Here is a 13,295-nt window from a genome sequence, read left to right as displayed (position 1 = left end):
GGCCTAGAGAAATGACTTAAACCAACTTCACTTTTTGATCTTAACAATCTTGGGTGTGTGGTGCCCAGTCATGAGCCCTTCATCCATTGTGGAGCCTTTCCTGCACTCTTAGAAACACTGACTCATTGCCCTAATGCCTCACAGACTGCCCCCTTGCTCCTGCTTTTGCCAATTCTCTAAACACACTCACAAACACAAAAGGGAAAAAAAAAAAAACCCTTTTCTGGAAAAGAACTTCAAACATGTAGAAACACCTTGGAGTATTTGTGAATAAAAGGGTGTAGTCTCTTATCTAAAGCATTAATGGACTGGAGGGTTCTGCTCCATTAAATAAGTGGGGGAGGGTAGCAAAGGCAACAGAATTGAATTCCACTCTCTTCCCAGAAGGAAGATGGGAAAATTGGACGCTGGTGATTAGGGGACTTTAGCACATGGATGTGGGGCCAGCAACTGATGTACTTATATCCTGTGCTTAGAGTGACTCAGGCAGCATCAGGTATTGGAAAACCCGGACTCTTGTGGAGGGGCTCTGACTTCAGAAAAGAAAGGAGGAAGAATTTGCAGCTTCTTTGGCCTGTTCTAAATCTTAGTAATGTTGTAAACCTTAATTCTTTTTTTAAAGGTTTTATTTTTAAATAATCTCTACACCTAATGTGGGGCTCGAACTCACAGCCCCGAGATCAAGAGTCCCATGCTCCTCTGACTGAGCCAGCCAGGCGCCCGATAACCTTAGTTATTTTAAAAAAAAAAAAAAAAAGGAAAGAGAGAGTAAAGAAGGAGAGAGGATGAGGGAAAAGGGGGGGAGGGAGGCAGATGGGGGGAGGGAGGAAGGAAGGAAGGAAGGAAGGAAGGATGGAAGGAAGGAAGGAAGGAAGGAAGGAAAATTTTCCTTTCCCCTCAAGCTGAACAGTGACATTTCTGGACCACAAGCATGGCTATTGGGCTGTGTACTTGTCTCTAAGTTGAACGTATTACCATCAGGGCTCAGAGCAGACAGGGCTGACTGGGAATGCAGTTTGATTTGCAAGCCACCAAAGAGTTCTGCGTAAATTTGCGTTCTTCAAGGTTGACAGTACAATAAAGATCCCCTCAACTGGTGCTGTGGGTTATGGCTGATAAAGATGCTGTGCCATTATATCATCTGATCCTCACCATAAAACATGAGGACACCAGTGCTGGGAGAAGTGATGGGCACAGTCACACATTTTAATCCCACTGTGAACCCTGCTCTCGGGCACTGAATCCTCTGCTCCCTGCTCTTCCTCCCTGTCCCCTGATGCTGCATGATGATTCTGAAACCATATGGGACTCTGAAGTGCCTTCTGAAATCTTTCAAGTTAAATGCAGCTGTCAGGATTGACTGTGGTTTATGAAACTCTAAATGTTTCCTTAAGAATGATGTGCTTGGGGGCACCTGGGTGGTGCAGTCAGTTAAGTGTCCGACCATTGGTTTTTGGCTCAGGTTGTGATCTCTGCGTCATGATCTCAGGGTCATGAGATCAAGCCCTGCATCGGGCTCCATGCTCAGTGTGGAGTCTCTTTGGGATTCTCTCTCTCTCTCCCTCTGCCCCTCCTGCTCTCTCTCTCTCTCAAATAAGTAAATCTTAAAAAAAAGAATGATGTGCTGGTCAATTATGTGTGAAGGATTCTACCTCCTATTTCTGACGCTTGATAGTTGCTATGCACATTGGTGTATCTGTGGCTCTGGGAAGTCCTGCAGGGAAAGAATTGTGTTTGCTTTGTTTTAACCCATACACCCCAAGCTCATTTTGCCCTAACACCTCCTTTCTCCCCTGTATAATGTTCTTCCTCTCATAAAACACTTTGGGACATGCCCATGGTTCCCTGAAAATCGGTCCTTTACATTCTGGTCATTCTCTGGTCACTGTAACATTTCTGGATAAATGGGTTTTCCTTGTAAAGGTGATGGGGATGAGAATCTCAAGAGTTACTTCCCCTTGTCTTTCTGAAGACAGAGGAGAGCTCCTGCCACTCTTAGGGGCTCCTTCCCCATGAATTATCCATCTATCTTTAAAAAAAGGAAACATAAAAGCCTTTATCTAAACTACTCTAAGATTTGCCCAACCCAGCCAGGTCTTTCAAGATGATCCTCTGAGGAAAGTTCTAGCCATGGCCATTGCTGTGGGAACTGCTGGTACCCAGAGTGGGGATTCATCAGGAGAGGATCTTGGAGTTAAACATAAGTTGCACCTTGGCCCCTCAACCATGTGAAGCTAACAAGCTAACAAGGATCCACAGAATGAATGAATGAATGAATGAATGAATAAATAAATAAATAAATAAAATTTTAAAAAAAGGATCCACAGACCATTTCCAGGCCAGGCCAGGCTCTAAGGACTGATTTCTTAACAGTTTGCTCTTCTGCCTTCTTTCAGGGCAGCAAATATTTGCCCACACACATACAGCTTGACCCAGAGCTCTGGCTGAGCCTATTAAGAAATAAAGCATTTTTGACTGATCCAGCATGATGGGGCATTTGATTCAGAGAGAACCATGAACACAAAGCCACAAGGGTAGTCATTCTTTAAAAGGGATCTCATTTGAACCAGCCAAGAAACCAAGGGGTGGAGAAGCTAAGTGCTAGAGTCTGAATGTTAGAGTCCCTCCAAAATCCATATGTTGAAATCCTAACCCCCAAAGGTGACCGTATTAGGTGATTAGGCCATTAGGGTGGAGTCTTTATGAGTAAGATTCCCTAATCCTTTAATGTCTTATAAAAGAGATGCCACAGAGTTCCCTAGCCCCTTCACCATGTGAGGACACGGCAAGATGGCGCTTGGGAAGAGGGACCTAACTAAAATGCAATCATGCTGGTACCTTGATCTTGGGCTTTCCACCTCCAGAACTGTGAGAAATGAATTTCTGTTGTTTATAAGCCCCCTGATGTGGTGGTTTGTTACAGCAGCCTGAATGGACTAAAACACTAAGTTATGTATTGAGTCTGCCCTACAAAACGGAAAGAGTGTGTGTGCTCACTGGGGACTGCACACTGGAAAGACGGAGGGGGACATCTGTCATCTGCACCTGGTTTAAGGTCAAACCTTGGCAGCAGGCTCCTGCTCAAACCCAGTTCCTACCTTTATCCTGGGAAATGCCTGTTCCAGAGGGCACCCTCATTTCTAGCAACCTTCCCTTCCACCCACTTCTCACACCCTCTTCCATGGCCGCCGCTTGGACATCTCCATCATCTGCAAGTGCTCCACCTCAAAATCACTTTGGGCAAAACCTCCTACCTCTCCAGCCTGCTGGTGTGGCCGTACCCACTCTGACCTTGTTGGATCTCAGCAGACCTTAGTCCCTTGGGCTTCTCCGGTGCTCATTTCCTAGCTTGGAGCCCACACTCCAACATTGCACGCACCCTCTTGCTAATACAATGTGTTCAACCTCAATCCACAGTAACAAATGTAATTTACATACGACCTAGGGCCCGTTTGCATATGTATTTACACACACATGTGCATTAGCTTTAACTCAATCACAGTTATTTAAAAATCTGACCCTGGACATCAGTTCTTATAATTTCAGCCCTGTGTCTCCCCTCATCTTTACCAAGTTGTTGCAAGAGTCATCTGTATGAACTGTGTTGTTTCCTATGGCTGCTATAACAGATCATCACACGCTTGGTGGCTTAAAACAACACAGATTTATTTTCTTACAGCTCTGGAGATCAGAGGTCTAAAATCAAGGTGTCGACTGTACTGCATTCTTTCGGGGTCTTCAGGGCATAATCTGTTTCCTCGACTTTTCCAGTTTCTAAAAACACCTGCATCCTTTGGCTCATGGCTGCATCACTACAACCTCTGGTTCCACTGCCACATCTTTCATCGACTTTGACCTTCTTATGAGGACCTTGGTGATTATATGGGGCCTTTCAGATCCTCCAGGATCACCTCCCATCTCCAGATTTCTAACTTAATCATAACCTCCGAGTCCTTTTACAACGTAAAGGAACACGTTCCCAGGCTCTGGGGATGGGGACCTGGGGACATCAGTGGGGTGGGGGTGGGGGTTGCTATTCTGTGTACCACAGGAACCATCTGGGATTTCCTCAATTTCCACTCACTTTTCATTCTTTTCCAAACTGGCTCGTGTCCCCACTCACAATCTCAAATGCCTCTCAAAAAGGCCCTTGATATCCTCTGTGTTGCTGAAAACCATGGATAGTTCTAATTTGTCCTTCTTCCTGACCTCTTAGCAGCTTCTGACATGGTGGGCCAATCAGAATGAGGTGTGGGAAGCACCTGTGGAGGACCCTCAGGTGTGAGGGCTGGTGGCCCGTCCTCATGAGCATCTCCTGCCGTCACTCTAGAGTAACGTCTAGTGGGGATGTGGCTGGCTGTAGAACGTGGCATCCCGCCACTGCCCTTGACCTATCAATCCTCCATAGACTCCACGGTGTCTAGACTTTCTTCATTGGTTGAAAGCATTGGTCAGATAGTAAAGAATATTTTTAAAGAAACAGTTTTATTTACCCACCAAAAAGTGTACCTATCACAAATGTGTAGCTGGGAGAATTTTATAAAATAAAACATGTATCCACTCTTCAGATCAAGAAAAGAGCTTTGCCAGCTCACTCTCATGTCCCCTCCCTGTCAAGAACCCCTCTCCTCCCAAAGGTAACACTATTCTGGGGAAGCCTGGGTGGTTTTAATTTTTTTTCTTTTAAATAGACTTTCATTTGTAGAACAGTTTTAAGTGCATGACAAAATTGAGTGGGAGATACAGAGAATTCCCAAATACCTGTAATCCCTATGCAGGCACAGCCTCCCCCTTCATCAACATTCCCCGTCAGAGTGGTAGATGTGTTACAACTGATGAACTTACATTGACACATCATAATATGGACCAAAGTCCATAGTTTACTCTGGGTTCACTCTTGGTGTTATATGTTTTTGTAGGTTTCGACAATGTGTCATGACTTATGTCCATCACTAGAGTATCGTGCAGAGTAGTTTTATTGCCTTGAAATCCTCTGTGCTCCCCCTGCTCATCCTTCCCTTCCCCCAAACCTCCGACAACCACTGTTCTTTTTTTTACCATTGCCATAATTTTGCCTTTTCCAGGATGCCATGTCATTGGACTCATAGAGTCTGTAGCCTTTTCAGATTGGCTTCTTTCACTTAATACTATGCATTGACGTTTCCTCCATGTCTTTTTGCAGCTTCATAACTCATTTCATTTTAGTGCTGAATAATATTCCATTGTCTGGACACAGGCATAGGTTTTTGAAGAAGGAATTGGACTGACTCCAGAGCAGATTTTACTGCTGGAGTATCTTCTTTGTACCTCATGGTGTTAGAACTGACATACCGGCAGAAGGGCCCAGAAGGCCTCCAGAGGCCATTCTCTGCATTGAGCTTCTGCCTCCAGAATATCGCTCTCCGAAAACAAGCATGGCATGCAGTGGGGCTCAGGCCACTGCAATGCACGCACTCATGTCATGTTTTGATGCAAATGGCCCCACAGAGATCAAGTTCTGTTCACTGGGGACAGACTACATGACAAATAGAGAGAAGAAAGGTAATGGCTTTTCCATTCATGTACCAGTTGGTGGAGAAGGCTCCGCTAATCTCCATGAATCTGGGACCCAGGCCCCTTCCGTCTTCTGCCTCCAACACCACTGCTCATTTCCTTCATCTAGATAGAGTCACACATGGCCTGTTGGATGAGCCATCAAGCCAAAGTTGTGCTCCCAGGAATAACTTAACATTCTAGTCAGCTGGTCATCTGGCATGGTCCTGGTGAATGATGTGGTGATGGGTGGACAAAAAAGTCTTAATGATGAATTTGAGGAGGTGCAGGGGTAGGGGTACCAGCCTCGGGAGCTTCGGGGTGGGTGCTGGCCTGGGGAAGCATCAGGTTGACTCTGAGTTCCCTGGCGTGGCTCATAAGGGGGAGCTGAGATTCCACAAAGGAGGCTGGAATTTTCACAACTCATGGCTTTATCAGGGTCCACCCGTGTGTCCTGCAGGAAGATGCTGACCTGCCATTGGACCACCGAGGGGTCTCTGCCCGGCCTCTCTCGGTAGCTGGTGGGGAGCACGGTGAGAGTGAGGACATTGTTCCAATAAGCAGGACCCTGACTCACAGCTCCAGTGCCTCATGTCAGTTTTGCTGCTCTCGCTAGAGTCCACTTCTCCAAGGGAAGCCAATTCAGGGTAGCCGACTTCTTGGCTTTCTTCTTTCAAGGGTGGGGAGGAAAAAGGGAGTTGTAGTGAGAGACCTCAGGTCTGGGTTACATGTGAAGGTGGGCGCTCCCACTCTTCACCTTCAGGTTGGCAAGTGTGACAAACCTATGGCAGATGTCATAGTCCCTTTCACTGTGACTTTCAAGGAAGGCCAGGGAGCTGCAGTGGGTGCCCTTTGCAGAAAATCATGGTCAGAGAGGGTTTTGAAACTTCAGCAGGGATAAAACTTCAGCCCGGGCCGTCTGTGTGGGAATAGGGGAGTTCTGAAACTGCCTTCCTCCGCACCCCTCCGCCCCCTCAGAGGCCAAGGGCTGCCAAACCCGGCTCCCACACACCTCACCAGAAAGTCCCTGGCTTCCCTCCCAGCTGCCTTGCAACTGACCTCATGAGGTGTGAGAAGGAGGAAAGGAATCTACATTTCAGATGAACCTTCCTTCCTCCTTTCTAAGAAGCGGTCCAGGCCGCCCACACCTGCCAGGCCATGCACACGGCTCCTCAGAGCCCAAGGCCCTGTGGCTTGTCCAGCCTGCTTGAGAAGTAGCCAGGGACGCTGGGACAGGGAGCCTGTATGAGTTTGTTGGGACTGCTGTAACAAAGGACCACAGGCTGGGGTGGCTGAAAACAGCAGAAATCCATTCCCTCTGGGCTCTGGAGGCCAGGAGCCTGAGGTCGAGGTGTGGCAGGGCTGGGCTGCCTCTGGAAGGTCCTACGGTAGGATCTTTCCTTGCTTCTTCCAGTTCATGGGGGCTGCAAGCAATCCTTGGGTTCCTTGGCTTTTAGATGTTATCACTCCAGTCTTTACATGGCTGTCTTCCCTCTGTCTCTTCTCTTCTTATAAGGACATTGTCACACCTGTCAAGGACCGTCCTACTCCAGTATGACTTCATCTTAACTAATTACAACTGCAAGGACCCTATTTCCAAATAAGGGGGCATCTGAAGTTCCTGGTGAACATGAACTTGTGGGACACTGGTCAGCCTATAACAGAGCCCCACCATCCACCCCTTCCCCTCCCTTCAGAGCAGACCCTTACCCCATGCAGGATGCCCTGCCTTTTCTTTCCAGTGCCCAGGAGTAGTGACCCCAAAATAAAATGGCATTCCCTCCCTCCAGGAAGGCCTGGCCCAGCTAGTGGGAGATCAGAGAACCCAAATCTCTTCAGGGACAGGCATCTATATGCCCAAGGGACATCCACTTGGAATTTTTTTCCAGCTTTATAGAGATGCTTCAGGATTTCTTGGCTCCTGGCCAATCCCAAAGGGAACGAGCCCTCTGAGCCTTCCAGTGGGCCATTCCAGACCAAGGTTTACAACCCAGATGGGAAAACTGGCCCTTGCTCCTTCAGCCTCACCTCGAGCCCAGTTTGGGGTCTTCTCTATGGGAGCTGCTAAGGAAGCTCCGTCTCCCATCTTTATGACTGACCAGCCCCTTCCCCCTGGGGGAGCCGAGGTCCCCCTGTTCAGAAAGCTGTGAAGGAGTGGTGGGTTCCTGGGCCTCTTGTAACCCAGCTGAATATTTTCCAGGTTATCTAACCAAACTCCTGCAAAACCACACCGCCTATGCCTGTGATGGGGACCGTTTGAATCTACAGTGCCCTCGGCATTCCACGATAAGTGTTCAATCGGCATTTTATGGGCAGGATTACCAAATGTGTAGTGCCCAGCAGCCTGCCTCCCAGAGGGAAGACAGCGTAGCCTGCGTGGCACCCACCACGTTGCAGGTACTGCCCTTCGTAGCTGCTTTAAGATGATAAAATGGTTCTCATTCTCTCTCCCTCCCTCCCTCCCTCTCTCCCTCTCCCCATCTCTCTCTCTCTGTATATATGCTTGTGATTACATAGTTCACTTAAAGCAAACCTGATCCATGAAAACCCCAGTTCATACAAATCACCAATTTCACGGGTGAGCTATTATTTGCTTCTCAAAAGGATTCTTCACCAAACAAGTCTAAATGGAATTCCTACTTCCTGGAGAACTCCCGTAAAACACTTGCAATATGAATTTATCCGGAGGCACACTCCCCACTGTAGTAAAGCCAAGTACAGTCACGTTGGGCTTTGACCTCCAGGACCACTCCTCCTGTCAATACCCCAGCAGAGAGGGAAGAGTGAGGATGCTTTAGTGGAAACGACAAGGTCTCTGTGAGGCCAACAGCCAAGGTCATGATCAACTTCTTAGAGAATGCACTGGAGGGAGGGAAACCTCAATCACAGTTGTTCTTTAAAAAATGGTTTGCAGGGTGCCTGGGTGGCTCAGTCCTTGGGCGTCTGCCTTCGGCTCAGGTCATGATCCCGGGGTCCTGGGATCGAGCCCCGCATCAGGCTCCCTGCTCGGCAGGAAGCCTGCTTCTCCCTCTCCCACTCCCCCTGCTTGTGTTCCCTCTCTCGCTCTCTCTCTCTCTCTGTCAAATAAATAAATAAAATCTTTAAAAAATAAAATAAAATAAATAAAAGATGGTTTGCTTCTCCAGTTGTGAATGATGACATCATTCTGGTTCTGAGCTACTTTGGGCAGCCTCTGCTGATTTGTTCTTCTATTGGACAGTACCAGAAATTTGTGGAGGGTGGCTAAGTCTTTCTTTTTTTTTTTTTTTAATTGGCATTAGGGAAAGATTTGGTATAGGAGGAGGACAGAGCTAATATTTCAATGGGGATTTTAGACTACTCCTGGCTCTTTGATTTTTTTCAGCCACAGGAAATATGGGTAAAGATAAATTTATGAGGAAGACTAAGGAGTGATGGGATTAGCATAAGGCTGTGTAGCTCTCCCAGAGGCCCAAAGAGGAGAAGCACAAATAATATGATACGTAAGGATTTTCCTATTTCTCACACCATTTGTTGCTTCCATCCCAAGCATCGTTGTATCTGTGTAGTCATGTGATTGGTAAAGATACCTGCTGAGTAGCCAAAGGAATATGTTTGAGTGCATTCCCTGGATATGGGTTCCACATCCTGAGGAGAGGCCACATGTTTCTTCTGGGGACAGGCACTTCCCTTGTGTGCCCCCCACCCCATTCCTGCCCCTTGGCCGCCCCTGCAGGAGCCGTATTCCTGTTGGCCTGCCCCCAGTCCTCACCCCAACTTCCCTGCCCACCCATCCCTGGTACCCAGGCCGTCTGTTGCTGTCCTGGGTGCATAAAAGGGACATTAGCCAGTGCCAATAGGACGGGAGTGCCTGCTTTGTGAAAGGATGAACCCCTGGCATCTCCAAAGCCTGGGCACCACCCTCACCTTCCAACATGGGCGCCTGGCTCTGCCAGGCAGGCCCGAGGGAAGAGGATGTTTCCATAGCCAAGCAGACAAGTTAGCATTTGTGAACACAGCTCTGAAGTTGTATGGAAGGTCTGTTTGCCAGAAGCAACCCCGTGCGCTTCTCTTTCATCCAGAGATCAAGAGAGCCTTTATTCTGTGTCTTTTGACTGGCCTTGGGGATCGTGGGAAGGGGCTTCCTCTGCCTCAGAGTGAAGGTGCCCGACTTGGGAGAGAACTGTCGCTGTTCACCCAGGAGCCCCTCAGCTGATCTGGCCCGTGGCTGAGTGTCACCAGGAAGACCCCTCCTCCGTGCATTTTGCAGCCGTGACACCGTTTGGAAACAGCCCTGCCTTGAGTCCCACTCTGTGGTTGTAATATGTACGTGGAGCCACCCAAGGGCTGCGTCATTTCACGATGACCCTCGGCCACGAGAATGTGTCCCATCATCTGTGTCTGTGTGTCTGTGGGGGTTCCTCAGGGTTTCCCTGGGCATGTTTCCTGGTTTCATACACATCCACTGGGCCCCTGAAGGGATAGCTGGTGGGGCCAGCCTCCTCCACGGACATACACCATGAGCCACTATAGGGACACGGAGACTCAGGCTCGGGAATCTGTGCTAAATTCAGTCCAGTACATTCTTGGGAAATGTCCACTGGACTTGGAGTTCTTTTAACAGCCATAGAGTGTAAGGCTTCTGTGACTATCATGGGCAGGGTTTGCTCCATTTGGGAAGTAGAAGAGCAGAAGCGAGGCGCTAAGCCCTGCTGGGACCCCATGTAGGGGCTGGTTAAGCGTCCGCCTCCTGCTTGGGTCATGATCCCAGGGTCCTGGGATCAAGTCCCGCATTGGGCTCCCTGCTCAGGGCAGAGCCTGCTTCTCCCTCTCCCTCTGCCATTCCCTCTGCTTGTGCTCTTTGGCTCTGTCTATCTCTTTGTCAAATAAATAAATAAAATCTTTAAAGAAAAAAAGAGTAGCTTTGTGGAAACAAACAAGCGAAAAACAAAACAAAACAAAACAAAAACCGAAGGGGTGAACTGCCCAGAAAAAAATTGAGAGCAGGAGACATTTGAAGGAACACGTGTAAGCCAAATGCTCAACAGCAAAGCCTGAGCATTCCATGAAGAAAATTGCTCCAAAGGGAACCAGTGGGTCCCGTGCCCTGGAGGTTGGCGAGGGTGGGAATCAGCTTCTTAATTTTTATCGGTTGGCCCGTGTTCGGGTTGCGTCTCCAAGGCCTCCCCCGAATGCTGAGTTCTCTGTGGTCGGTGCCCGGCCATTTCCGAGGCTGGAGAGATACGGCTGTGATCCCTGATCCCCACGGCTCTGTCCCGGCCCTCCCAGAAGGGACCTCCGAGGCCTGTCTCGCCCACGCTCTGAGTTTCTCGGATCTTGCTCATATTTCCTGGAGCCTCCCCCATGCGGTACTTTTGCCAAAACCATCGGCAGCACTTCCAGCCGAGGCCGACTGGAGGCTAGTCTTCGGCTGGGGGTCTGCCACTGGTGAGTCAGGTGTCCTGTTCTGGGAAAGACAGGGAGGCAGGGAGCCGACCTGATCTCGCCTTAGACACAGCTCACGGCCGCTCGAAGATTCTTCGTGCGGACCCCAGGCCGGACAGACAGGTGTCTCTTCTCTTCTCGGAGCCCAGAGCCGCCCGGGTGTGGGGTCTCCCAGACGCTGCGTGTGGTTTTCAAGCCTATCCCTTTTCTACTCCCTCATTTTAGAAGGTGCTGGACGAATGCCAGAACCAGCGGGCCTGCCACCTCCTGGTCAATAGCCGTGTTTTTGGACCTGACCTTTGCCCAGGAAGCAGTAAATACCTCCTGGTCTCCTTTAAATGCCAGCCTAGTAAGTAACGTCTGAGGGGGACAGCGTGTTTGGGGTGCGGGTTCCCTGTTTCATTCACAGCCCTCGTGGAGATTCTCTGCCAGTTGGTATTTGTCCCACTTAGAAACTTGTTAATAGAGATGTCCTACCCGTTTTTGTAATAGTTTGTGGGTATTTGCGTGAATAGTTTGTGTGTATTTGTGTGTGTGTGTGCATACACCCATATATCTGCGTGCATTCTTACGAATCCCTGAATTCAAAATGTCCTTCCTGATACGTAAACCTCAGTTGTACCCATGCTAAAGGTAGGCCTTTCCCCCAAACGAGGAGCCAGTTCTCCTTTTCAGAGGAAGCCCACCCCCAGCTGCGGGGCTGCTTGCTCTCATGAGAGGGCCCGGCTGCCCCCGGAGCCCCGGGTTCCAGATCTTTATGAATCGCCTCTTCTGCTTTCACTGAAGCAGGGGCTCTGTACCCAGTGTCTCTTCCTGGAGAAAGAAAGCGGAAGGGCTTCTGGCTGGAGCAGCCTCTTCTACTCTGATTCTTGCGTTTCTCTCCGTTGACTGTGTCACCTGAAACGCACCTTAGTTTTGTGATCAACCCACTGCAGCCAAAAGGAACTGCTTTTTAGCGAGTAGGTCACCCTTACAGATGTGGTGGCCCAGCCCGAGAGAAGCCATAGGTAAGGGCGACATTAGAGGCTCCTGCTAATCCTTGTTGAAAAGAAAGCAGCGTTAGAGCAACAACATTTAACCAAAGGATTATACTGAAGGAATAATCATTTGAAAAAATTCTGCACTGCCATCCCAACACACCGTTTTTGTTTTTTTGCATTTTGTTCTCCGTTGGTTTCTGCCTCTGGAGCCCAGCATCTTCCCAAGACACTGGCAGCCTGGGTGCCGGGGGCGGGTGGGGCTTTGGGTCACACGTGTGTCGTGCGTGGTCTCAAGTGCGCACTTGAAGGGAAAGCGCGGGATCCTTTCAGCAAATATCTAGCCTTCCGTCTTAAACCCTTTCCTTGCTGGGGCCCGGATACCTCAGAACTGCCCCTCTGCCTCTTCCCCCAGCCTGTGTGTTCAAACACACATTCACACTCACACGCACATACACACCTTCACACGCTTACCACGTACGCACGGTCACTCGTACACACAATAGCACGCCTGTCTGTGCTATTACACGCAGACCCACCGTCACACACATACTCACACGTGCACATGATCACAAACACCCACAAGCGGGCCCGAACTTGACATCCCAGCCGGGCCCTCCCCAGAAATTCTTGTCAACGCCTGCCCCACTTGGGAACATCCCTTCCCGATCTCCGTGTTCTCAGTCATGTCCTTCCCATGGCTAAGTCTCAAAAACGGCCGTCCTCCTTCCATGGTGGGAAAGACAACCCTTTTTTAAAGTGGCCCTTGTTCAAAACGTTAAGGATTGGAGAATCTGGGTGGTGGGAAATAAGCCTGTCACTTGTGATAATCTCCCACATTTCCTATACGTCGGAAGTTTTTTGTAATAAAAAATTGCGAAGGACCAGCCTCTAAGAGAAGGAAAAAGACCCTCGTGAGGTGGCAGAACCTCGAATCTAAGTCAGTGCCAGGCCACCAGCCTTATTCCTGCACCGAGCAATTAGGTCTGATCACTAATCTCGTTTCAGTAAAATACTTTTTTTTTTAAAGATTTTATTTATTCATTTGAGACACAGAGATACAGAGAGAGAGAGAGAGCATGAGCAGGGAGAGAGGCAGAGGGAGAAGGAGAAGCAGGCTCCCCGCTGAGCCAGGAGCCCAATGCGGGGCTCGATCCCAGGACCCTGGGATCATGACCTGAGCCGAAAGCAGATGCTTAACCATCTGAGCCACCCAGGCGCCCCCTCGTTTCAGCAAAATACTTATTAAGCATCTCCTGTGCACAGGTGTCAGGCCAGCTGTTGGGTATGAAGAGAACTCTCGTGTTCTGTGGAAGTTTCTCAGATGGTGGTTCCACCTGGGACAGCTCCCAGCGTTCCTTC

At 49.1% G+C, this 13,295-nt stretch overlaps 1 protein-coding gene across 8 annotated transcripts in view; it reads left to right on the top strand.

The window, feature by feature from the left end:
- EVA1C (eva-1 homolog C) overlaps positions 1-13,295 on the top strand; it is a 72,864-nt gene that overhangs the window by 25,565 nt on the left and 34,004 nt on the right. For 7 of the 8 annotated variants that reach the window (XM_064579492.1, XM_064579495.1, XM_064579487.1 and 4 more), the window contains exons 2-3: positions 7,733-7,929; positions 11,182-11,305. The exons of the other annotated variant lie outside the window; for it this stretch is intronic. In XM_064579492.1, coding sequence (XP_064435562.1) covers positions 7,733-7,929; positions 11,182-11,305 — 321 coding nt within the window. The remainder of the gene's footprint in view (positions 1-7,732; positions 7,930-11,181; positions 11,306-13,295) is intronic. 8 annotated transcript variants of the gene reach the window in all.

The sequence above is a fragment of the Mirounga angustirostris genome, unplaced genomic scaffold (assembly GCF_029215605.1).
Source record: "Mirounga angustirostris isolate CCGP_5_RB_7025 unplaced genomic scaffold, mMirAng1.0.hap1 SCAF_1, whole genome shotgun sequence".
NCBI classification, from domain to species: Eukaryota; Metazoa; Chordata; class Mammalia; order Carnivora; family Phocidae; genus Mirounga; species Mirounga angustirostris.
Note: the sequence above shows the minus strand (reverse complement) of the source record. Positions and strands in the feature narration are given on the sequence as shown.